Source organism: Pinus tabuliformis, chromosome 4_2, assembly GCF_031772625.1.
Source record: "Pinus tabuliformis cultivar Carrire ecotype Pingquan chromosome 4_2, CPIR1, whole genome shotgun sequence".
Classification (NCBI taxonomy): domain Eukaryota; kingdom Viridiplantae; phylum Streptophyta; class Pinopsida; order Pinales; family Pinaceae; genus Pinus; species Pinus tabuliformis.
In genome coordinates, this window is record NC_142304.1 from 438,042,491 (window position 1) to 438,067,520 (window position 25,030).

The 25,030-nt window shown below is 38.5% G+C and overlaps 1 protein-coding gene across 2 annotated transcripts in view; it reads right to left on the minus strand.

The window, feature by feature from the left end:
* Positions 1 to 1,023: 1,023 nt before the first annotated feature.
* The window catches only part of LOC149169838 (uncharacterized protein ycf23-like), a 293,608-nt gene continuing 269,601 nt past the window's right edge, over positions 1,024 to 25,030 (minus strand). For both annotated transcript variants that reach the window (XM_089428827.1, XM_089428826.1), the window contains exons 6-9: positions 4,154 to 4,243; positions 3,902 to 4,009; positions 1,623 to 1,745; positions 1,024 to 1,529 (exon numbers count right to left, since the gene is read on the minus strand). In XM_089428827.1, the coding sequence (XP_089284953.1) occupies positions 1,401 to 1,529; positions 1,623 to 1,745; positions 3,902 to 4,009; positions 4,154 to 4,243 (450 nt within the window). In that variant the 3' untranslated portion in view covers positions 1,024 to 1,400. The remainder of the gene's footprint in view (positions 1,530 to 1,622; positions 1,746 to 3,901; positions 4,010 to 4,153; positions 4,244 to 25,030) is intronic.

A 25,030-nucleotide genomic window follows, 5' to 3' on the forward strand; every position in this document is an offset into this window, starting at 1 on the left:
ATGCAAAAGGCAAAAAACAGGGAGGCTGGTAGTCTCAAAGACTATTTTTAGTCTCGTGGACGTTAAAATATCATTCATTCATTTACTTATCAAATTGCAAGATGTAGGTACCATAGACTATTTTTAGTCTCGTGAATGTTAAAATATCATTCATTCATTCATTTATTTATCAAATTGCAAGCCGTAGGTACTAGCTACTTTGTAGCACTTGCTATAATTACATTTCATTCTTATTTGAAACCTGAGCTACAACAAAAACTTTGAAAAACTTTGAAATAAGAGAAATTTGCTATCTCACCACATGTAATCAATAACTTTTTTATTTATTAAATGCTCTTGCAACCGAACAACCAATACTAACTCCACAGGTGGTTATTTTCTGCTGCAAAACATCCAATAAATAATACGTGAGAGTTTAGAAGGAAACTGGGGTCTACCAGTTTGTTTGAGGCTGCAATTTTTTTTTTTGGGTTCATAGGAATGGTTTGTGGCAGTTTTCTTTTTTTGAAATGAGGGTTGAACCCAGGGCTCCAAGTTCCTTTGCAAAAAACTACAGCCTTTGAGGCTGGCTCTTCTGTAATGTGGGTAGCCCTCTAGCTGCGCGCTGCCCCTGTGGTGCTATGCTCCCTTTGCAAGGGAGCCACGACCTTCGGGCAGCTCCCTTTGAAAGGGAGCACAACCAATATTACCACTTTTTCAGGACAAATCAGTTCAGAAAGTGGGGAAACATGGTGTGAGCTAACCACATGCCATAACCAACATAAGAAAAATTGTGTAGAGAAGGCAATAAAGTTAGGTTGAAAATGAACTATGGATTTTTTCCTCTTGTTTGTTGAACCATCTAACACAACTCTTTTGCAACGCTGTAACATTATTATGTTTCTTAATGGAATCCTGACCAATTGGCGTCCATTCTGCCCTCAAGCAATTATTCATCTCAAAACCTAAGACATTCGAATTGGCTTATATGAAATCCTCTTATGCAAATTTTGGTCAATGAAATCCTTAAAACCATACTAGCAGTTCAACAAACAACTAAACTTCTTTATTGATGTTTCTGAAGTCTCCAAACATGTTTCATGATGTACAATTTCAATCAAAGCATAGGCCATAAATATGAACGAAGTACTTGTCTAGTTGCATAAAATAAATGCATCCACAATCATAATGAGTTGACATGCAGTAAATTGAGCATGCACTGGATCCATTTAAATGCCTAACTGGAAGATTGAACACCTTAACACATACACAAGGGGGCAAACACATCGCTCTTATTGAGTAAAGCTTTACAAACAGAAATATATCATTAAAATCATACACGTTGAACAACGAAGATATTTGATTAAACCAAAAATACTCCTCAAATATAAAATAAAACTGAAACATGAAGGGCATTAACTTTATACACAAGCGGCAGCCATGTCAGTCTTTGAAGCATGAGAAGGCAAGCCCAAAGCATTTGCAATACTTCTGACTTCTGCAATCATTGCAACTTGATTATTCAGCTTATTCACTGCCGAGCCAACACCCTGCGTTCAATGGAATTCTAATAAAATCAGATCTCCTTGGACACAAAGTTTATAGAGCATGGGAATGAGAATCAATAAATAAGGCTGACTTACAACACCCGCAGCTCCTACTGCAATAGCCATTGGTGCTGTTATTGTACTGACTCCAGATGCGCACATAACTGGAATTCTGATAGCTCTCGATATAGAATATGCAGCAGCTAAAGTTGGTACAGCCTAGAAATAAGTCACCAAGACGTATTGGAATGTCAGAAATTATCCAAAGCTTAGAACATGAAGCCGATTATGAGTAATACTAAATACTATGGCAACCACATCCATATATTGTCTGTTCTATCTTGGAATCTATACTTCCAGGCTTTTCCAGCTATTATGGATTTGAACACAAATTGAAAAACAATATCACTTTGCTTTCTTGCTTCACAAAGAGAACAGAAGGAATTAATTTTACATATTTTTGTGTTTCAATTTTCAATATGACATTCCTGTATCTATTAGAAATCTGATGGTGACTTAAAATTCAATGAGCTATACACAATACAAGTAATTAAAAGTTGAGCTATTCGAGGTGCAAGGTGTTGGAGAGCATGAACTGCCTGCTCAATTCAAACTCTCATATGGGCATGGCTATTCTTAAGTTACCCAGTTGATGTGGTCTAACCATGAAACTACTCTCTCTTTTCACCAAATGAGTCTAGTAGTCAATTAGAAGGAGATTTGTCAATGCATGAACACGGACCATAAATGAAAATCAGATTTCAGGAAAAGGCATAAAGGTCATTGCAAAGTATCTAAAACATATTATGTCTCATATGAGTCATCAGACATCATGAAAGGCATAAAGGGTAAGAAAAGACCAGTAGAGACATATGATAGTGATACATAGCTTATGATTGAAGAAGCCTAGCTAGAAGAAATAAATGGAAAAGAGGAACTAATCAATCAGCCAAGTAGAGAAAGATGCACAACTGAGATATGGTCATATTGAAATTAAAACTAAAATGCTCAGAGGGCAAAAGAATATATAATTACAATTTACAAAGCTCTTCCTGAGTCAATGATTTTGGACCTTGGCTGAATCATTGCTGACTCCAAGTTCTTCAACACTGGTTCTGATAGCGAAAAGCTAGAAGAGATTACAGTCTACATGTAGCCTACAGTCAGGCAAAATCACAAAGAATAAAAACAATCTCTCCCAGTTATTTGTAAGTTTTGGATTGTCTCTCTTCCAATTGTTTGACTGTACAAATAATTTTGTTATCTTAGGAATATTCTCTCATTTACGAAATTCTTTCTCAACAATTTCTTCATATTTTCTCCTCTGATTGTTTTGAGCTGTGAATTTGAACAATAACGTTTCATTTCTATGTTTACTGAATTACAGACTTACATATCATCCATCTCCCTACTTAACTTTAGAAGTTGGTGAGAACTTGTCCTGATTATTATTGTCTTTCTTGTCAATGTAGGTCGGCCTTCAAGTACATTAAAACTTGATGTTTGCATGAACATATGACATTTTTCAGTCTAAAGCAGATGTTTTGCTTCTATGCTTTGTTTTTTTTCCACGTGTGAGCTCTAATTTTCTTGTTTTTAAATTTTGATGGGTTTCTCACTCCTTTCCCTCTAAGCAAGATGTCTACACTATCTACATGAATTGCATCTTTTTCAAGGTTTCCGTTATTTCTTTCATGGGTAGTCTAATTTATCCATATTTCATTAGTAGACAGGTGCTTGGACATTTATTGAATTAAGCAAATACCAAATGTCAGGAGAACCTTTTTAGAGATGAATCACGGAATTTAATGTTCCTCTGTGATGATGAAAGAAGGCAACCTTAACACGAAGCCTCATACCATCATTAGTCAGCTTGTAACTAGTCTTAGGCTAGTATCTTTACTGGGATTTATTATTCAAGAAGACATATTTTCTACCTCCTGCCATGGAATGTTAATTTTTTCTTGTAATACAAGGAATCCCATACAAAGTAATTACTTTGCATCCTTAGAATGAGAAGTCCTAAATATATTTTACACACACACATTTTTGAGAAATACTTGCTATCGATTTTTTCCCCAAAGCTGCTGTGTTATGAAGGGTGTATCTAGGCCATCAAAGTCACTAAAGACTTGCACCTGGTCTCATCTGCACCCACTCTGGGGTTTTTGAACCCAGGGCTCTGCATTAATACAAGCCGACCACCCTGCTGCTAGATACATAAATCAAAAACTTTCAATTTAGATTGATTATATGCGCCTTAAATTTAGAAAGAACGTTTCCTAATGGTACTTGCCAAGTAAACTATTAGTGAAACATCTTAGGTATGTTATCTCTCCAGCTATAATTGATATTGATATAAAAGTATGTCTAACCTTCTCAATTAAACCATGTACACCAGGTTTTGATGGGTCTGAACTTGTTCCTCCTTCAGTCTGAATTATATCTACACCTTCACATTCTAATGATTCTGCCAACGTCACCTGCCAACAAACATTTTAGATTATGAATATAACTGAAGACAACACCATAATAAAATATAAAATGGAAATGAATAAACAATACTATATATAAATAAAATCTATGGTATTTGAATTTGTCAAAGTTATAAATCCTTCAGCCAAGACCTGTTCACTGAGGCTGAGAGTATGTGGTACAGTTACAGACAATACAACAGATGGAAGCAACTGCCTGGTCTTCTTTGTAAGCTCTAATATCTGCAGAGAAATTTAAATGTGTCAATGCATGCAAGATATTTAGAAAAACTAAACTAGATTTCATGCATACCTCGGATACATGCCAAATACTAAAGCACAAATCTATTAGACTGTAAAGGTTTATTACAATGTTGCGATAATTGAGATTGGGATTAAATCGGCGAGGGTCTGAAATCAGAAAAAATCGTAAAAACCGGCAAAAAATGGAAAAATGGAAAAATAAATAAAAATCATTTTTTTCAAATTTTTTAGTATCTAAAGCATCCACAATATAAAATAAATGCATTGACACATAAATATGAAAAAAGAACTAATATATAAGATGTGTAATATCATCATATGTCTAGTGCTACATCACACATAACAGTGAATCATGTCCTGAATCCTGAGTCTTGACTCAGCATCAAAATATCAACAAAAAATATAATAATGTATCTCATATCATGAGTCAACTGTCATATACAATGAAATAAATCAACTAACTAATTATTTCCTCTATGTACGAATTTACAGGGTAAGTTCCTCAGATAGAATACCAAAGGACACCGCTCACAAATAGATCACAGATCAATACACCAGTGTACTTGACGTGGTTAAAACCCTCAATGAGGGAAACAGTGCACGACTTGAGCCAACGTGGCCACTTCAGGCAATTTATTAATGTAAAAAAAAGAAAATTTACATAAGCTTCTCCCATGAACGGTCACCTTACAAATGACCCACCATGCTCTTTAAATAGAGATCATGGACCAATCGGGTGTTAAGCCATAGATCAAGTGTCGTAATACCGAGGAGAGAATGAACCGTCAGATCACTTCAAGTCTAGAACATATCGTGACCATCGGATTGTAAGTTACAAAAGTACATAGTAAAGAAACACACTTTACCTAACTTTGCACTAGACCAAGTTATATTTAACTATTTCCTATGTGTCGGAATATCCTAACATCCCCCCTTAAGAACAACTTGGGATATGATTGAAAGAAGTACAAATATGACACAATAGGAGAAGGAAGGAGGCATTAGAGCCTATCCCCCCTTATTGACAACTTCTTGAACTCCAACCATAAATCGAAGTTTAGTAAACTTCGTCTCTGTGAGAGCCTTTGTAAAGATGTCTACAACTTGATCATAGGTTGAATAATATTGCATTTCAAGAACATGGTCATGAATGAGCTTTCTAATGAAGTGCATGTGTAGTTCAATGTGTTTGCTGCGTTGATGTTGGACTGGATCTTTGCATATTTGAATGGAACTTTGATTATCACACCAAAGTGTAGTCGGATGTTGTTGCTGAAATTTCAGCAAACTCTGACAGGATTTGACGAAGCCACAGGGCTTCCTTACTAGCTTCTATGGTGCCACGATACTTTGCTTCTGCTGAAGAAAGAGAAATGGCACTTTGTTTCTTACAAGCCCATGTAATAGGTCAAAAAACAAGAGTGAAGATATAACCTGTAGTAGACTTCCGATCATCAGGGTCACTAGCCCAATCGGAATTAGTGAAAGTCCAAGGTTGCGGGGGAGTGCCCCCCCCCTCTCGTTCCCGCTCCCAATTCGTGCTCCGAGCGGGAGCGGCTCCACAGCACCTTGGGAGCACGTTGCCTAAAAAAACGCTCCCTGCCTTTTCGGGAGCGTTTAGCCTTTTTTGCAATTTTTTTTTTTGTAGTAATGTTCCAAATGCAATTTTTTTCAAAGAAACAAATAAGTTTTGAGTGGGGCAGCTTAATGATCAAGCCTATGGCTCTAGTATTGATATGCGATTCATGGTAATGTTATATTCTTAAAGTAAAATTGACATTCTCCTTAATCTTCATTTTCATCCTTTCACTTAAATTTTTAACATTACCATGAAATGACTCATGATGTTTGAGAGTGGTTCCGACGTCATTGGATTTCATATGGAGAAAGTAGAATTTTAGATTTCATTCAAAATCCAGCAGACTTATCAGTGTTTTAGGATTTCAGGATTGGGGGATTGCAATGTTTTCATTGAATTTTGTCATGTATTAGGGTATGGAACTCATGTTAATCACGAGCACCAATCTCTCTATGTACCTTGATGTTAGTGACATTGGTTGTCGAACTCCTCTATCATGACCCTCCTAAAAATGCACGCATCACTCAAACAAAATCTTGACTTGCATGCTATGCTTTTTCTATCTTATGTTAATGCTTAGAGGGTGATATTAATCAATGTTTTAAAACTCCGACTCCGACACCGACTCATTTGAGGGTTGACTCCAACTCTGACTCCGACTCGGTATCGACTCGGTTGGCTCGATTTCAATGACTTGGTCGTTGTAAAAAATACATTAAATATTTATTTTTTTAATAAAAAAACATAATTTTGAAGATTTTCATTCATGTTTCCAAACACACAGCATTAGAATATAGATAAAAGACAACATATGGTCAAAGCAGGCTCATGTATATATCCATTATATCAAAATGGCACCCAGTGCACTATCTAATACATACATGATGATGACATATAGAGCAAAACAAAAACACACAACCAAGGAGGCTAGAAATGGCCTCTACAACAAAAGTAAATTGTGCCCAGTACTACTGGCTACTACCAGAGGAATCAAGATCATGTGGATCATCTATGGATCATCATCAGAGTCAGACAGGGGGCCCCATGGCTCCTCCTCCTCATCATCTCCAACTGCAACTGTAGAAGTGGAAGCACTAGCAGGCTGTGCAGCAGCTGCAAGCTGAGATAGACGAGATATGCGCTTCTGTCATGGCTCCACAGAAGAAGCGCTTGCAACTAGAGGACTCGGGGTTGGCCCTGAGGCTGGTACAAGTGGATCAAGATCTGCATTCAACTAAACATTATGTTCGAGTGATGCCTCCACCTGTAAATCCAAATCAAGATCCTCATCAGAATCAAACTCTGCTGGATAACTCTCCATTACCCAATCTGATGTTGGATCAATGTTATTAAAATTGGCAACCAGGGCAAAACTTCATGTGGGTCATCTTATTCATGATTGATAATATTTTTAATAGATTCCTCTCGTCGAGAGGTGTAGGATTGATATAAAGATCATCCGATTCCGATAAGTATTCATGGAGATATGAATTTATTTTGATTATGGAATTATTATCAAGCCGACCTACAACTCATGTAGGCTCAGAAGCCCAACAGTCGCATCTATTCAAACACCAATGTTGTGTATAAATATAGGGGGATTTTTCCTCATTTGGACTCACTCATCTCATCACATCTCTCTCTCTCTCTACTGCGCTGAAAAGAGTCTCTTCTCTACTACGCATAAAAGGGTCTTTCTCTCACACATGTGAAGCCGGAAGCTGTTGAACCTGAAGCTACAACTGCAGATCCAAAGTTTGACTAGCATTGACCATCAGATCTCCTCCTTAGAACTGCGCTGTAGGTCCATCTAGATCTCCTCTAAAAGCTGCAACTTTTGGTAGTGGAATCAAGTCAATCCGACGGACGGTTTTCAAGATATCGACTGCCCTAGTTTGAAGGAAACTGTTGAAATTGAAGCTGCAACTGCAGAAGTAAAGTTTGACCTGCGTGGACTAGAAGATCTCCTCATTTGAACTGCACTGTAGGTTCATCTGAACCTCCTCTAGAAGCCGCAACTTCTGGTGGTGGAATCATGCTGATTCGACGGTTGGTTTGTGAGATATCGTCTGCCTTAATTTGATGATGAAGTCGCTCATGTTGATGTTGCTGATCTAGGGTTTGCTACTGCTGATATAAATCAGATTTATTGTACTATTTCTCTCTGCTGAATTATTGAAGATAAAAGAAGATTTGATCAAAGGGTTTCCCCACACATTGTGGGGTTTGTCCCTGGCTAGCCGCCACATCTTGTGTCTCTTGTCTTGGCTTGTTTTTTGTCGATCGTTTAATGTTCTATCTGCACTTTACTTTATGTACATGTGATTGCTAATCTGTGGAATATAATAAGAAAAAGAAGTAAACTGTTATAAGCATAGAACATACCATATCTTAACATGGTATCAGAGTTGAGGTGAAGACAAAGCCCGAGCAAGAGCAAGAGCAATCACTGAAGAGAAGATTGGCGAGGCTATCCTAAAAGAACTATGGGGTCCTCAACACTCTGCCGAATGCAAGGTTCGTGAGAAAGCTGACTATCACAGATGGAAGATGTCTATCGATCTAACCCTAGAAGATCAAGGAGTGCTGGACCATGTAAAAGGCAATATTGTTGAGCCTCCATCAAATGCATCTGCTACTGCATGGAACAAATGGAAAACCAGAGAAGTCAAAACAGAAGATCATCCGAGACTCTATCGACAAGCACTTGGTGGACTACATCTGTAACCTGAACACCTCTAAGGAAATCTACAATAGACTGGTGAGTTTATTTAAAGTTAATGATGCAAATCAAGTTTTGTTTCTTAGAAATAAGCTGAGGGAAATCAAGAAGGGCAAAGATGAGAGTATGCAAGCATACTTCTTAAGAATAACCGAGATCAAGAACGATATCCTATCTATTGGGGAGGCTATTATTGACAGGGAAATGGCACTCATGACTCTTGGAGGATTACCATCCGAATGGTACGTGTTTAGGACTACTCTTCTGAATAATAATGTAATTCCTGGTTTCGAGGAATTAATGGCTAGATGCATTCAAGAAGAAACAAGGGAAGAAGGGCAAGAAATGCCCATGCCTAAAGGTCCTCCCACTGCCTTTTCTTCTCATGCTAAGAAAAGAAATAATTCTGGGACTAAATCAAAAGGAAAGGCTGGACCTAAGGGTGGAAGAAAATGGCGATGTTACATCTGCGATAAAGCAGGTCACTATGCAAGGGAGTGCCCTAATAGAAAGGACTCACATCGGGACGATGATCAAAATCCCTCTGATGGCAATCAAAGGAATGACAAATTCAATAGCAAAGGTAAGAGGAAAGCTGGGAATCGAGGAAGAGGACAACCATTCAAGAAGGCTAGAAATTCCAGGATGTATTAAATGCACCTAACCTCAAAAAGAACCTAGTGTCCATCTCGGCAATGGAAGACAAAGGCTACAAGGTAACCTTCAACAATGGCAAGGTACATGTATCGAAAAATAATGTTAAAGATGCCTTTACTCTTGGGTTTCGTGTTGATTCATTATATCAGGTCGATGGAAGTCTGCTAGGTATCATGTCTTATGACACATCTCTTCAGTCCGAACTTTGGCATCGGAGGTTTGCCCCCCTTCATTATAAAGCTATACTCGGTGTAAGACAAATGGTGACAGGGATGCCCGAATTCCGAGTAGAGAAAGAAGGTGTATGTCCAGGATGTGCCGAAGGAAAGCTCAAAAGGGGACCATTCCCCTCAAGCCAAAGCAAGACCTCCGATATATTACAGTTGGTTCACTCAGGCATATCTGAGGCTAGCATTAAGAGGGAGACTACTACACCACATACTCCTGAGCAGAATGGTGTGGCGGGAAGGAAGAACCATACGATTGTGGAAGCTGTCCGGGCCATGCTACATGATCAAAGACTTTCGAAGTTTCTATGGGCTGAAACTACAAACACCGCCATATATGTACAAAATCGATGCCCTCATCAAGCATTGGGTTCCAAGACTCCTAAAGAAATGTTCACCGCCGGTCAAAGGGAAGTTGTGATTATTCATGATGTCACCTTTGACGAAGATATGGCTCTCAGCAAGGTGGACAATCTTCCGACTTTGAGGAGCTCTCAAGAAGTCGACACCAGGGAACTGAAAGAAAAGGATGATGAATCAATGCCTGATGTAGAAGAACCCATGGATCCGATTTAGCTTCATCCACATGAGCCTTCCTCTTCTAGGAAGAGGTCTTCATGGCTTAGGAGGATACTTGATGATGTTGAAGGACATGCTGCACCCCAAGGAACCTTTCGTGAAAGTAAGAAACCTAACAGGTATCAGGGATACCTGACCATCATGAGCACGATCATACAAAATGAGCCTTCATCATTCTCAGATGCCATCAAGCATCAAGTATGGAAGGATGCTATGACCGAAGAATATGAGTCTATTATGAAGAATGATGTCTGGGAAGTAGTTCCCAGACCCCAGGACAAGACAGTTGTTACTTCCAAATGGCTTTACAAGATAAAGCATGCAGCAGATGGAAGTACGGAAAAGTATAAGGCTCGTTTTGTTGCTCGTGGTTTCTCCCAGAAGGAAGGTATAGACTATGATATTTGCACCTGTTGCTAGATATATGACCATCCGCTTGATCATAGCCCTTGTGGCTTCACAAGGATGGAACCTACATCAGATGGATAGACCGCGTTTTTGCATGGTTCGATCAAAGAAGAGGTCTATGTGGAGCAACTTGAAGGATTTGAGATTTATGATTGAAAATCTCATGTGTACAGGTTGAAGAAGGCTCTCTATGGGCTGAAGCAAGCAACCCGAGCATGGTATGAGAGGATCGATAGCTACTTGATGAAGCTGGGATTCACTAGGAGTGAAACGGATCCTAACCTTTACTTTAAGGGTGAACATGAAAAACCTCTCAAACTGGTGTTGTACGTGGATGACCTCTTTCTAACAGGTGTATACCCTCTCATTCACAAATGTAAGAGGGAGTTGGCTTCTGAATTTGAAATGAAAAACCAAGGACTTGAAGTGTGGCAGAAGCCAAGGGAAATTTTCCTATCTCAAGTAAAATATGTGGTGAAGATTCTGAAAAGATTTGGTATGATGGACTGCAATCTTGTGACTACCTCGAGGATCTTAACTTTTAGAAGTTATATGGTAGTGATGTCGGACCAGATTTGGGAAATGCCTCTGAGTCTAAAAAAAAACTCATTCCCGTTGATTTTCTTGGTGAACCTCCGTCCGAACATATGTTTTGCAATTAGCATTGCGAGCTCATATTTGGTTGAGCTTCACTAGATTGGTGCCAAGAATCTTCTGAGATGTCTTTAGGACACAATCTCTCATGGATTGAGATACACTGCATGATTATTCGAATGCTGATTAGGCAAGTAGTGTGGAGGATCACTGGAGCACTTTTAGTGTTGTTTCTCTTTGGATTCTGCTTCGATATAATGGATGAGCAGGAAGCAGAAGTCGGTTACCATAAGCATCGCTGAGACCAAATACATATCTACGAGTATGATTTCGTATGAAGCTGCTTGGTTGGGAAAGCTCTTCAATGAGCTATTTGAACACATACCACTGTGATTCTCTGTAACAACCAGAGGTGGGATTCGATTATTGAGGAATCCCGTATTCATCGATTGCTCCAGCAGATAGACATCATCTGGGATATGGTAAGTCGATGAGCAAGGAGGCTCCATCGCATTAAGATGATGTACAGGTTGATACATTTTGTCAAAGCCCCGAGGAAAGATTTAACCTGTGATTTTCCCAAACGACTTGGAGTCGTCAAGAAACCCTCGTACAAGGGTCCTGCATGTTGCATACATTGAGCTCTGGGAGCTCTGAGGACTTGTGGTTCTTACTGGAGCAACATACGACCACAGGGTGACTCACCCTCCCTTGGATTGATGTGTTCTCCATGGCGACTGTAGCAGGATTGATGTGTTCTACTGTGAGGCCTGGATTGATGTGTTCTCCATGGTGACTATAGTAGGATTGATGTGTTTTCCTGTAAGGATTGGATTGATGTGTTCTCCATGGCGACTGTAGCAGGATTGATGTGTTCTCCTGTGAGGCCTGGATTGATGTGTTCTCCTGTGAGGCCTGGATTGATGTGTTCTCCATGGAAACTGTAGCAGGATTGATGTGTTCTCCTGTGAGGCCTGGATTGATGTGTTCTCCATGGCGATTGTAGCAAGATTGATGTGTTCTCCTGTGGGGACAGGATTGATTAGTTCCCCTGTCGAGGCATCCTACCCATGCAGTTTGGGACTCATGGGAAGTACCTCTTATTTGATCAATGAGCAGGGAAATGAAGTTAGGGACCATAGTAGTACCGATGGATGCATCGTTGTATCTACCCTACTCCCTACGCTAGGATGACCTCCATTGATCTGGGATCAATGATACTGGTCTGGGACCAGTGGTACATACTTTGAGACTGACTTTGTGTCAGTGCAAACTGGTATGGGACCAGTGAGAGTGGTACATACTATGACACTGACTTCGGGTCGGTTGAGACTGGTCTGGGACCAGTGGTACACTCTCTGACACTGCAATACTGGTCTGGGACCAGTGGTAGGAGTGGTACTTACTATGAAGCTGACTTCGGGTCGGTTGAGACTGGTTTGGGACCAGTTGTATGCACTCTGAGACTGAATTTGAGTTAGTGGAGGATGATACTGGTCTAGGACCAGTGGAGTTGTACACACTATGACGATGACTTCGGGTTGGTTGAGACTGGTCTGTGACCAGTGGTACATACTCTGAGATTGACTTTGAGTCAGTATGATACATCCTTGATCATTTCTTCTTCTTCATATTCGGACAAAAGCAGAGCAGAACATAACAATGCAAAAGTAGAGCAGAACAGAGCAGAACAATACAGATCAGTATAGGGTAGAACAAGACAAAGCAGAACAAGCAAAATAGAGCAGAGCAGGGCAAGGGTCAGGCTATACAGGGTAGTGCATTTGATGGATGAATAATAACGACCGATAGATAGATTGCAAATGAAGTTCTCCCTAGTTGAGAGGGAGTGTTAAAATTGGCAACCAGGGAAAAAATTCATGTGGGTCATCTTATTCATGGTTAATAATATTTTTATTAGATTCCTCTCGTTGAGAGGTGTAGGATTGATATAAAGATCATCCGATTCCAATAAGTATTCATGGAGATATGAATTTATTTTGATTATGGAATTATTATCAAGCCGACCTACAACTCATGTAGGCTCAGAAGCCCAACAGACGCATCTATTCAAACACCAACGTTGCGTATAAATATAGGAGGATTTTTCCTCATTTGGACTCACTCATCTCATCACATCTCTCTCTCTCTACTGGGCAGAAAAGAGTCTCTTCTCTACTGCGCATAAAAGGGTCTCTCTCTCACACATGTGAAGCCGGAAGCTGTTGAACCTGAAGCTGCAACTGCAGATCCAAAGTTTGACTAGCGTTGACCATCAGATCTCCTCCTTAGAACTGCGCTGTAGGTCCATCTGGATCTCCTCTGAAAGCCGCAACTTTTGGTGGTGGAATCAAGTCAATCCGATGGACGGTTTGCAAGATATCGACTGCCCTAGTTTGAAGGAAGCTGCTGAAACTGAAGTTGCAACTGCAGAAGTAAAGTTTGACCTGCGTGGACTAGAAGATCTCCTCATCTGAACTGCACTGTAGGTTCATCTGAACCTCCTCTAGAAGCCACAACTTCTGGTGGTGGAATCATGCCGATCCGACGGTCAGTTTTTGAGATATCGTCTGCCTTAGTTTGATGATGAAGCTGCTGATCTAGGGTTTGCTACTGCTGATATAGATCAGATTTATTGTACTATTTCTCTCCGCTGAATTATTGAAGATAAAAGAAGATTTGATCAAAGGATTTCCCCACACATTGTGGGGTTTGTCCCTGGCTAGCCGCCACATCTTGTGTCTCTTGTCTTGGCTTGTTTTCTGTCGATCGTTTAATGTTCTATCTGCAATTTACTTTATGTACATGTGATTGCTAATCTGTGGAATATAATAAGAAAAAGAAGTAAACTGTTATAAGCATAGAACATACCATATCTTAACAAATGTCTTCCAACACAGAATTAGGTCTTTTGTTCAGCAATTGGTTGCGTCTGCACCGAGGGTTGTATTGGACATAGACTAGATCATTTAACCGTTTTTTATTCAAACGGTTTCTCTTCTTTGTGTGAATCCTCTCAAAGACAGAGCAATTGCGCTCACACCCAGCAGCACTGCAAGTTTGACTCAAAATACAAATTGCAAACCTCTGCAATTCAGGACAATGGCTACCAAAAGCCTTCCACCATTATGCTGCAAAAAACATAGGACTGTAATGAGTTAGCTCAACAAAATTACAAATTATATCCAACTTTCAAATTATAAACGATTTAACGAAATAAGTATTAAGAATTTGAAAATTGAAATTTTTGTTTACCTGGCTCATCTACTTCCCTTGCAATCTTTGCTAGGTTCTTCCCAAAGGTACCTGAGGCACTGCTGAAGGTTGTGGCATGTTGGTGTATCTCCAGCTGATCACACTCCAATGGGATCATGCGATCAATGCAGTCAATCAATCCATCTCTAACCTCCCCCTTCAAAGTTCCTGTCACCTTAGCTTTATAATGATATTGTGGGTTCAAAAAATACCCAGCTGCATGTATAGGGTGATGAAGTTGATTGTTCCATCTTTCATCAATGATTGCCCAAATGGGCCCATACTTAACCACTTTATCCTTGTATGCCCTCTTTATTTTCTCCTTTGCTTGATCCATAGCTTCATAAATGAAGTCCATAGCCAAACTTTTCCCATTCACCAACCGCAACACCTTAACCAGTGGCTCAGCAAGCTTCACAATCTCTGCTACCTTTCTCCAAAATATTTCTTCATTAACTTTCTTTTTCAATTCTTTGCCTTCCAGTTTGTGAGACCATTGGCTTTGATTCTATTTTTCACTGGAAAAAATATTTTGCAAGTTTCTATGTCGTGAAAGCATAGATTGCAATGTCAAAAAATGAGTAGCAAATCTAGTGATGGCAGGCCTAATAATATCCCTGCCCCTTGTGTGTTTCCTCATCAGGCTCAAAATCCATGAATGATTGTAGATAAATTTTGTTATGCTTTTGGCATGATCTACAGTGTTTTTCACCCAGTCTAATTTGCCAATATCCTCAAGCATGAGGTCTATGTAATGTGCAACACATGGGGTCCAAAAGATGGTGCTTTTCCTCTAATAGTTTACCAGCAAGAACATAGTTAGAGGCATTATCTGTGATGACTTGAACAACATTAGCCACCCCCACCTCCTCAACAACCTCATCCAATAGCTGAAACAACAATTGTCCATCTTTTACCTTATCAAATGCATCAACTGATTTTAGAAACATGGTTCCCTGTGTGTAGAAGATAAGAAAGTTTATGATGGTACTGTTTCTTTGATCAGTCCATCCATCTGACATGATAGTACACCCTATTCTTGCCCATGAGTACTTGAAATCTTTCAAATACTCATTAATGGAGGCAATTTCTTTCTGCAAATGATACCCCCTTAGCTCATGCATAGTAGGGCCTTTGAAGCCTTTTCCAGCAGCATGTATGGCATCAAACATAGGCTCATAATATGGTGAACAGGGAGCATTGAAGGGGATATTAGCATCATACAACCATCTAGCTATGTAATCATAAGCAATCTCCCTCAATTCTTTCTTCCAATGGTCATCTAAAGTGGGCTGCAAATGACTTCTACTAGCTTGAGGACCATGTGCAGCTAATGGAGAGGAGGGAGTGAAAGAACTTTTGATATTCATATCACCCTTTTTCATTTTACCCTTTCCCTTTTCTTGAATAGAGTCAAAAGAGGGAGGAACATATCGGAAGGGGTTGGATGCATTAGTACAAGGGATAGAGGAAGAACCCTCAAAATCAAAATGGGGGATGGTAGCCAACATTTTTTGTATATCTCTTCCTCCCAATTTCAGCCTCTTAACTCTTTTTGCCTAGCCTTATCTTCTTTAAACTTCTCAAAGCTGGCTAACAAATCCTTCCTAATCTCCCCAATCTGGTGAGGTACATGGAGTAATTTGGCCTCAAATCCCTGCCAGGTATTGTTTCAGCCTATTAATGCCCCCAGGACCTTCCTTAATTTTCCTATGGCAAAATTTGCAACGCATTTGACTATCAACCATTTCAACATATGCCCAAGCAACATCTTTCACTCTAGGTGCCATTTTTTGACTTGGAAATGAAAGCAAACAATTTGAAAATGAAAAAAAAAAGAAGCATTGATTCAATGTTCATTTCTTTCACAAAAAAAAAACTCTTTAAGATTTCTAGATTTGCACATAAAAATTAATAAGCAAAAACAAAATTTTTACAAATGAAAAAAAATACCTCCAGGCACAAACTGCCTCCTCAAGCTTGCTCCAAGAAACCAACTCCTCAATGGCAAATGTTGCCCCAAATGGCTGCCCAAGAAGCTTCTCACTCCGCCCAAGACTCAAGAAACAAACAAACTCAACAACTCCTCACAAACTCTCACTGAAATTCTCCCTCAAATGCATGATCTGGCTGTGAGAAAATGAGAGGGGTTGGGTGCATTAAATAGGGTTTAGGAGAGGGGAATGGACGCCAAAGACAACATAGGCAAAATAAGAACAGGTTTGGAGTCCCCTAAAAGAACATTAAAAAAAAAAACATTGTTTGACAGGTTGCTGGGGTGCTTTTTCTAACCCGGCTGGGTTAATGCGGGCTCGGTCGAGCTGGCCGAGTTAATACCGAGCTGTCCGAGTTGTTAGACAACTCGGCCGGCTCGGTATTAACCCAGTGGGCCAAACCGAATCCAAGGCCGAGTCAATATTTTTTGGCCTGGCTCGGACCAAGTCGGCCGAGTCGGTTCTGAGTCGGCCGGTTTTAAAAACAAAGATATTAATGACAAAGATCCCTATACAGATACAAAGGTAATGACAAAGATACCTCTGGATATTAATGCTTACAGGGTGATATTAATGACAAAGATCCTGATTTTCCAACAAGACTAAAAAATTAGACATTTCTCGTGGTGGCAAGAGGCCCAAGCATAAGCAATAGATAATAGATTTACTTGTCTTTTCTAGTTTCTAGTAGTTTTTATAACTATTGACTCTTTCATATTTATTATGGTATTTTTTTAACAATATATGACAATTTAAGTTTGAAGTTGACAATTATAACTCATTAGCAATGAATTATGAATATGATGCTTCATGAAAGTTGAAAGTTGTTTCATTTCATTTCATGTTAGATAGTATTTGTTGTAATGGTTACACTTAGCTTACAAGTACAACTTTGGTGATCAATGATGATAAATGTTATATATTGAATTTTGAAAGCTTGAAACTTTAAGATTGATGAATCATGAGACTCAATATATTGTATGTTACTAACTTGTAGACGTGGTTGATGAAGATTATAACTTCTAGAATCTAGATGATTGTTGTTATATGGTTCAATCTATGTTTTTTTATGCTTTTTATATCTAATTCATCATTCTATATGTTTTTGTTGACATATATGTAGCAAATATATATATATATATATATATATATATATATATATATATATAAAACGCTCCGGGATTTGCTCCCAAACCGGGAGCTTCTGAAAATGTCGCTCCCGCACCCATTTTCGCTCTCGCTCCCAAGTAACACTGAGTGAAACCAACCAATAGAGGAGATGCCTCTGCACTGTAATGAATCCCAAACTGAACTGTACCTCGAACATAACAAAGTATTATTTTAGCTGCTTTCCAATGACTTGCATGTGGGTCTTGCATAAACCGAGCACTAAGGCCAACAACAAAGGAAAGGTCAGGATGGGTATGTGTCAAATATAAAAGTTTTCCTACAAGCTGACGGTATAAGGTAGCATCAACTTCAGGTATGAAGCATAAAACTTCTCGATACACAGTGAATATATATATATATATTTATTAGTAATTGAATTGACAGATGATGATTGTTTACATTGGGGTTCCTGGCTTATATATTGCCATGGGCACCCTTTGGGGAAAGGGCATGATCTTATGATCGTGCCCTTTCGTCTAATTAAACCTAAAATTAAATAATAAACCTAAAACTAACTAATTTTTTACATAACATTTCCTTCCTCTCGAAAGAATGCTTTGTCCTCAAAGCATACGTAACGACAGATGTTGTTGACAAAATGCTTCATTCTCCCAAGAAGCATCTTCTTCGGTAAGTTCTTCCACTTGATCAAATATTCCAAGATGATCAAAGTCCCACACTTTAAAAGGTCTTGGATTAATCTCTCAATTTTCGTTTTTTGGTGATGTGGATATCGATATGGCTTGATGTTGATGGGGTCTGATCTTGCCTTGACTTCTATTGTATGCTCAATTTCCCTATTAGGTGACATCTTCATAGGTAGGTCTTGAAACACTTTTTCATGCTTCCTAATTAGATCTTGTATCTCTGGTGACTCTTCATTGGTCATATTTGCAGATAACATTTCTAATTGGTGACATTATATTACATAAGCAGGTGCTCCTTTTCGACTTAGCTTCATCATCTGAGATGATGATACAACTTGATTTTCTGGTGCTTGGAATCTGTGTAGTTTGTACTTCTGACCTCCCCATTTGAATTTTATAGATTGTACTTGATGGTTGGCGGCATAAGTACCTAAAGTTTGTAGCCATTGGGTACCTAAGACTACATCTACTCCTCCTAATGGTATCGTGAAGAATGGAGACCCTAAATCAAAGTCTTGAATCTACAATTTGACCTTATGGCATTTCCTCACCTTTTCAATCTTCTTACCGTTAGCTACCATCACTTTCATGTTTGGTAAGGGAAATGAAAAGATATTGAGTCTCTTTGCCACGGTTGCATCTAAAAAATTGTGTGTGCTACCTGAGTCGATGAGAACCACTATGTTGTTCTTCTTTATGTGACCTTTTAACTTTAAAGTCCGAGGTTGTGATATACCTGTCATAGCTGATAATGACACTTGTGGAATACTTCCGTCATCTAGTTCTGGTGAGAATTCTGGGGCGTCTTCTGTTTCTTTTATGTCATAATCTTCACTGTTTGAATCATTGGTTGCTTCACAATTATATAGGTTCTTTGGTTCTTTTCCTTTAGCACATCTATGTTTGGGGTCCCACTTCTCACCACAACATTTACATTTACCCTCTTTTATCCTTTGCATTTCCACATTAGATTTTTCATCTTCACGATGATGTGGTGGAACATATCTCGTATTATTTGAGTCCACATACTAAGGTATCCTTCGTCTTGAATATGTTTTTTCCGCTTTTGACCAAAATATTGGTTCGAATTTCTTTTCAGCTGTTTTTGCTTTTCGTCTTGCCACTTCTATTGATGTAATGTCATGCATCTCAAGTTTTGCTTGTAAATAGGTTTTGAGTCTCGAGATGTATGACTGAATTAGACGAGATTCTGATAACCCAGGTACTTGTGTTACTAAGGTCTCCCATTCTTGAGTGTATTCGTCCACACTTCCTTTTTGTCGTAATTTGATGAGTTTTGAAAAGAACTCTTCTTCCTTACACCTTAGAATCTTTTAAAGAATGCATCCTTAAATTTTCTCCAGCTAATGACGTGTGTTGCCTTTTTCCACCACATATATCAATTATATGCTTCTCCTTCCATTTTCTTAGATGCATGCCTGAGCTTTTCGTCATCGTCATTGATGTCATATATCTCAAAGTATTCTTCTGCTTTATTTATCCATGCAACATTGTTTTTTTCGTTTCCATCGAATTTAGGCATCTCGACTTTTGCCCTTCGCTGGTATGTTGCTAATGGTTGAGCGAAAAAGGGGTGTTGATTGGTAAAGGTATCCCAGAGTTGCTTGTTTGTAAGGGTTGCGTTACTCACTTCTTGGTGGGGTGTCGCTGATTTTTTTGGGGATTCAACTTTTTCATGAGACTCTGTTGACTTTGTTGAATTTGATGAGATGTGCTCTTGATTCTCTTCATTTTCTTTTAGTAGTTGTGCGGGTGTACAATTCGCCTTTTTACACAGAAGTTTCAACATTGTTAAGGCCTCACTGATTTCTACTTCTGTTTGGACATGTTGATTTTCCATCTTTATTTCTATTCGATTTGTCGTATCCTAAAGATTTTGATTTTGTCAGCCTGCCTCTCAAGCTTGCTATGGAATTCATCTAATCTTTTACTGACCTCATCGTGGTTGTTATTTATCTTATGCTTTGTGTCAATCAATTTTTTCTGAAAATCAGCCATTGTCATTGACATTGAGCGAGTATGTGGAGGCGTGTATTTATCTGCCAGCTTAAATTTATTTATTTATTTATTATTATTATTATTATTATTTTTTAATTAATTAAATTAACATTATATATAATTTATGATTAAATTAAAGTTATGGTTATATATAACTTATATATATCATATATATATATATATATTATTATATATATATATATATATATATATATATATATATATATATATATATATATATATAGATATATATATATAGATATATATATATATATATATATATGATATATGGATAGTCACGTCGTGTTGAAAAGTCACGTTCGACCTTTGACCAAGCGGATATCACCGCAGACGTGGGTAGATGAATGGTAGCTCGGAACAACGACGGAATAATAGAACGATAGCTGGAACAAAATTGGGATGGACGGCGAAGGATGATGGCTGGCATGGGTCAACAGGAGGTCAGGAACGAGGCCAATTGGTGGTCGGGAACGAGGGCCAGAAATCAGCGAACAAGAGGACAGGCGGTCGGATTAACAGGGAAATGGCAATGGGGAACCAGGATTAGACGCGAACGGTAGCTATTGGAATGAAAGGTGTGGAATGGAAGTGTGATGACTTACAGTAGTGGCAGGAGCAACTACTTGCGGTAAAACAAATTACAGTGGTGGTGGAGACAGCTGATGGCTACAGAGAGGTGACGATTGTGAGACGGGGACAGCAAGTTGAACAACGGACCGGGTTTGGGACAACGGATCAATGTAACGCTTGTTTGACAACAATTGCGTATCGAGAGGGTGGACAGGGCTTTTTTTCGGGAGTGGCCAGTGCGTTGTTTGACCATAGTTCTTGACGAAACTGTCGGGATATGGTGTCACAACGAATCTGGTTGAAGAACAGTGGGATTGGATGCGTTCGTGTGGTCGGAGAACGTGGTTGGAGCATGGCTATAGGGCGGAGACGGTGATGGGCAACAAAACAGCAAGGACTTGCAGATCGATCGCAGCGGAACAACGAGGGGTTGCAGACCAAGGGTCGTAGGCTCCGATACCAATGAAGCGTAAAACTTCTTGATACACAGCAAATATATATATATATATATATAGTTATTAGTAATTGAATTGACATATGATTATTGTTTACATTGGGGTTCTTAGCTTATATATCATTTTGTTGAATTGATTTTTCATTTTCAGACTGAAAGTGCTTATGACCCTTGGTTGGTTTAGGACCATTCTTTTTAGGATGTTGCTTCTTAAGATTATTTGAACTTGGTTGTTGTTGGGTGGCTAAAGCTTTCTTAGAAGAGTTTCCAAGATTAAGAAGATTAAGATGTAAGAGTTTTTCTTGTTCTCTTATTAAAGAATCACAAAAGGCATCAAAAGAGGGGGACTTGCAGGTTTGTCCTTGAGAAATAAAGGCTTCTCTAGTAGAATGGAAGGCGGAAACAAACACAGAGTAGATTGGTCCTAACTTAGTAAGAATGGAATATATAAGGCTACCATCTTCTTTCTTAACCTTAACACTTTCCAAGGGAAGTCTAAGAGTCTTGAACTTGGACCAAAAAATCTTCAATGGAAAATAAAATTATTGGGGTCCAACGTAAACAACTCATTTTCGAGTTGATGGGCTCTAATTTCATTTTTAATTCCAAAAACTTTATTGAGTTGTTTGATTGCTTCATCAGGAGTATCAAATTCTGCAATATAGAGTTTAAGGTTTGGAGAAATAGACATCCCTATCAACCCACGTGCTTGATCTTGTTTATTTTCCCATTTGACTTCCTTATCTTCATCTTTATGTTTAGACTCTTGGCCTGAGGCTATTCTATAAAGACCTTTATTTCTAAGTAAATCCTCCATGTAGGACACCCATTGGAAGTAGTTGGTGCTGTCAAGAATAACTTGGCATGGACTTTCCATTTTAATAGAAACTGAAGCTATAGATGTTGAAACTAAGTGTTCCAATGGAAAGATCTCGAAAAATTAGGCCGACTAAAAAAAAAAGCTCTGAAAACGGCTTCCAAATGAAGAAGTTATGTCTTTTTGAAGAAAAGTTGTTGAAGATGTCGACGAAGTACATGAATGTGCGGAACTGAATAATAATATGTGACCTAGTTTTATAAATAAGTGAAACTCACTTTTACAATGGTACTTTATGAGCTACCCATTAAATTGTAACTTAAATAAAAGATAAAGAGACTTTAGAATTATAAGTGACTCACTTTTTATAATAGGTGAAAACACTTTTACATAAATTAACTTTAAAACCTAAGTTACATGTGCTTTTTGAAAAAGTAACTCAACAAAAAGAAAGACTTGAACCCAAGACCTCTCTTTTCATAAACTAACTTTGGATCAAGAGAGCTAGTTTAAAAGGTTAGTAATTTTTGGAAAAGAGAAAGGGATTTCTTTTTGTTTAGTCGTTGAAGCTTTGGAGTGCGGGCTTGCTTGAGAAAGCCCTTTTTGCCTACAAAACAAAAAACCACACAATCCAAAATGGACATGCAAAAAAAGACCAAACCTTACAGCTTGAAGTTAGATTTTGTCGGAAACTAAATATTTTCCTCAATGTTTCTAATTTTCCAAGATCACACTAAGGTGTGGCAGAAAAGAGCATACGCATGAGAAAAATCTTTCCTTTCTGTTTCTAATTTGCCTAGATCGCACAGAGTCGCAGGGCAAAGAGCATACGCAGAAATGAAAGGTATAGATCTGGTAATAAAAAACAAAGAGATAAATAAACCAAAATAAACAGAGATAAATAACTAAAATTGTAAATAAAGACTATATACCTTTAGATTTTAAAAATGGCGTAGCTAGGGCTACCGGAAACCTTTTCGCGTGAAACAAAAGGGGTTCCTCACTGGAACAGGTGCTTGTAACACAATAGAGTAGTCCTCTCAGCCCAAAAGCGGTCAAAAATGGTATATCTAAGAAATGACAGTCGGATGCAGTTGTACCGGCTTCGGATATGTATCACCAACGGATGCGGCCCTCAAATAACTCTGATGCCATGTAGGAATTTACAGGGTAAGTTCCTCAGATAGAACACCAAAGGACACCACTCACAAACAGATCACAGATCAATACACCAATATTCTTGACATGGTTAAAACCCTCAAAGAGGGAAACAGTCCACGGCCTGAGCCAACGCGGCCACTTCAGGAAATTTATTAATGTAAAAGAAAGAAAAATTACATAAGCTTCTCTCATGAACGGTCACCTTACAAATGACCCTCCATGCTCTTTAAATAGAGATCATGGACCAATTGGGTGTTAAGCCACGGATCAAGTGTCGGTAATACCGAGGAGAGAATGAATCGTCAAATCACTTCATGTATAGAACATATCGTGACCGTCGGATTGTAAGTTACAAAAGTACATAGTAAAGAAACACACTTTACCTAACTCTACAATAGACCAAGTTATACTTAACTATTTCCTATGTGTCGGAATATCCTAACACTTTACCCCTTTTGCGAGAAAATGGGGCAGAGGAAATATAATAAATAACTATAAATTATAAATTAACAATTATAAAAATAATAAATTATATTTTTTATTATTTAATGAATTCAAAAAATTAATTGGAAAATTTTTAACCTGTTGCACTTCTTTGTATGTGTTTTTTCAAACACAGTCTTGTTGCACTCGCCTTCGAAGGAGCTACATGTTTGGTTGAGCATTCGAATGGCAAGCTTTTGGAGATTGGGTACTCTGTCACCATAGTTTCTCCACCAGGCATCTACAAGAAATAAGAGAAGCATAAGAAAAGAATGAAATTTGAAAGTTGAAGCAAAGTATGAACTTTGAAGAGACAATGAAATTTGAAAATTGCAACAAACTAAAGCTTACTTGGCATTTTGGTTTTCCTATCATGGATAGCTACGTTAAAGCTAAATGTGCCAACTCTCATCCTGTATATCTTCATTTCTTTGGAGATTTCTGCATGTTCTGCTGGAGATGACACCATTTTCTGAACACAGGAGAGAATCCATCCATGACCTCAGCATCAAATATGAAACCACAAGAGTAAGAAAATGCAGGGTTCAGGTAGATCCTTGCAGCATGAATGGGATGATGGAGTGTATTGTTCCATCGCTCAACAATCACTGCCCATATGAGTTGTTGTTTCTCAAACTCCTCATCCCCCTTATCATCATAATAGCTACGAATGGATTTTTTGGCCCTATCCAGGGCTTCATACAAGTAGCCCATTACAGGCTTGTCTCCATCAACTAATCATAGAATATTTACCAAAGGTTCAGTGATATTACACACCTCCCTGTATTCCTACCCAGAAGCTTTCTTGATATAAAATTAGCCTGCATATGGCCTTTCCCTCTGGTTTGCGGCTATATGACAAAGCACGCTACTCCTCTAAAAGAAACATTCTTTCCACATCCCACATAGAATTCAAGAGGGATTGAAGAGATATGAAGTTAGTGGAAAATCCTGTAATGGCAGGGTGCACCAACTCCTTGTTGTTGGTGAATGTTCTCATCAAATGAAGCAAAGATGCACAATTATATATAAATTTTGTAATGCTTTTTGAGGATTCAACAATATCCTTGACAAAAAGATTTTTTCCTATGTCCTCCAACATCAAGTCAATGCCATGTGTAGCACAAGAATCCTATGTCCTCTCCATAAGAATCTTACCAGCGACAACATAATTTGCAGCATTGTTTGTTATGACATCGACAACATGTTGTGGACATACCTACTGAATGTGTTGAGAATTCAATAGGGCAATGAATATGTTAATTCTCTTTAACCTGATAACTATTTGTGTTATCTTTATCTTATTAGCTTTGATCCTTATTATTTTAATGTGAGATACATCAAACAACTACCAAACACAATAAGAACAGTGGCACATTATATAGGCAGCAAGCCAAGGCCAAAAACCC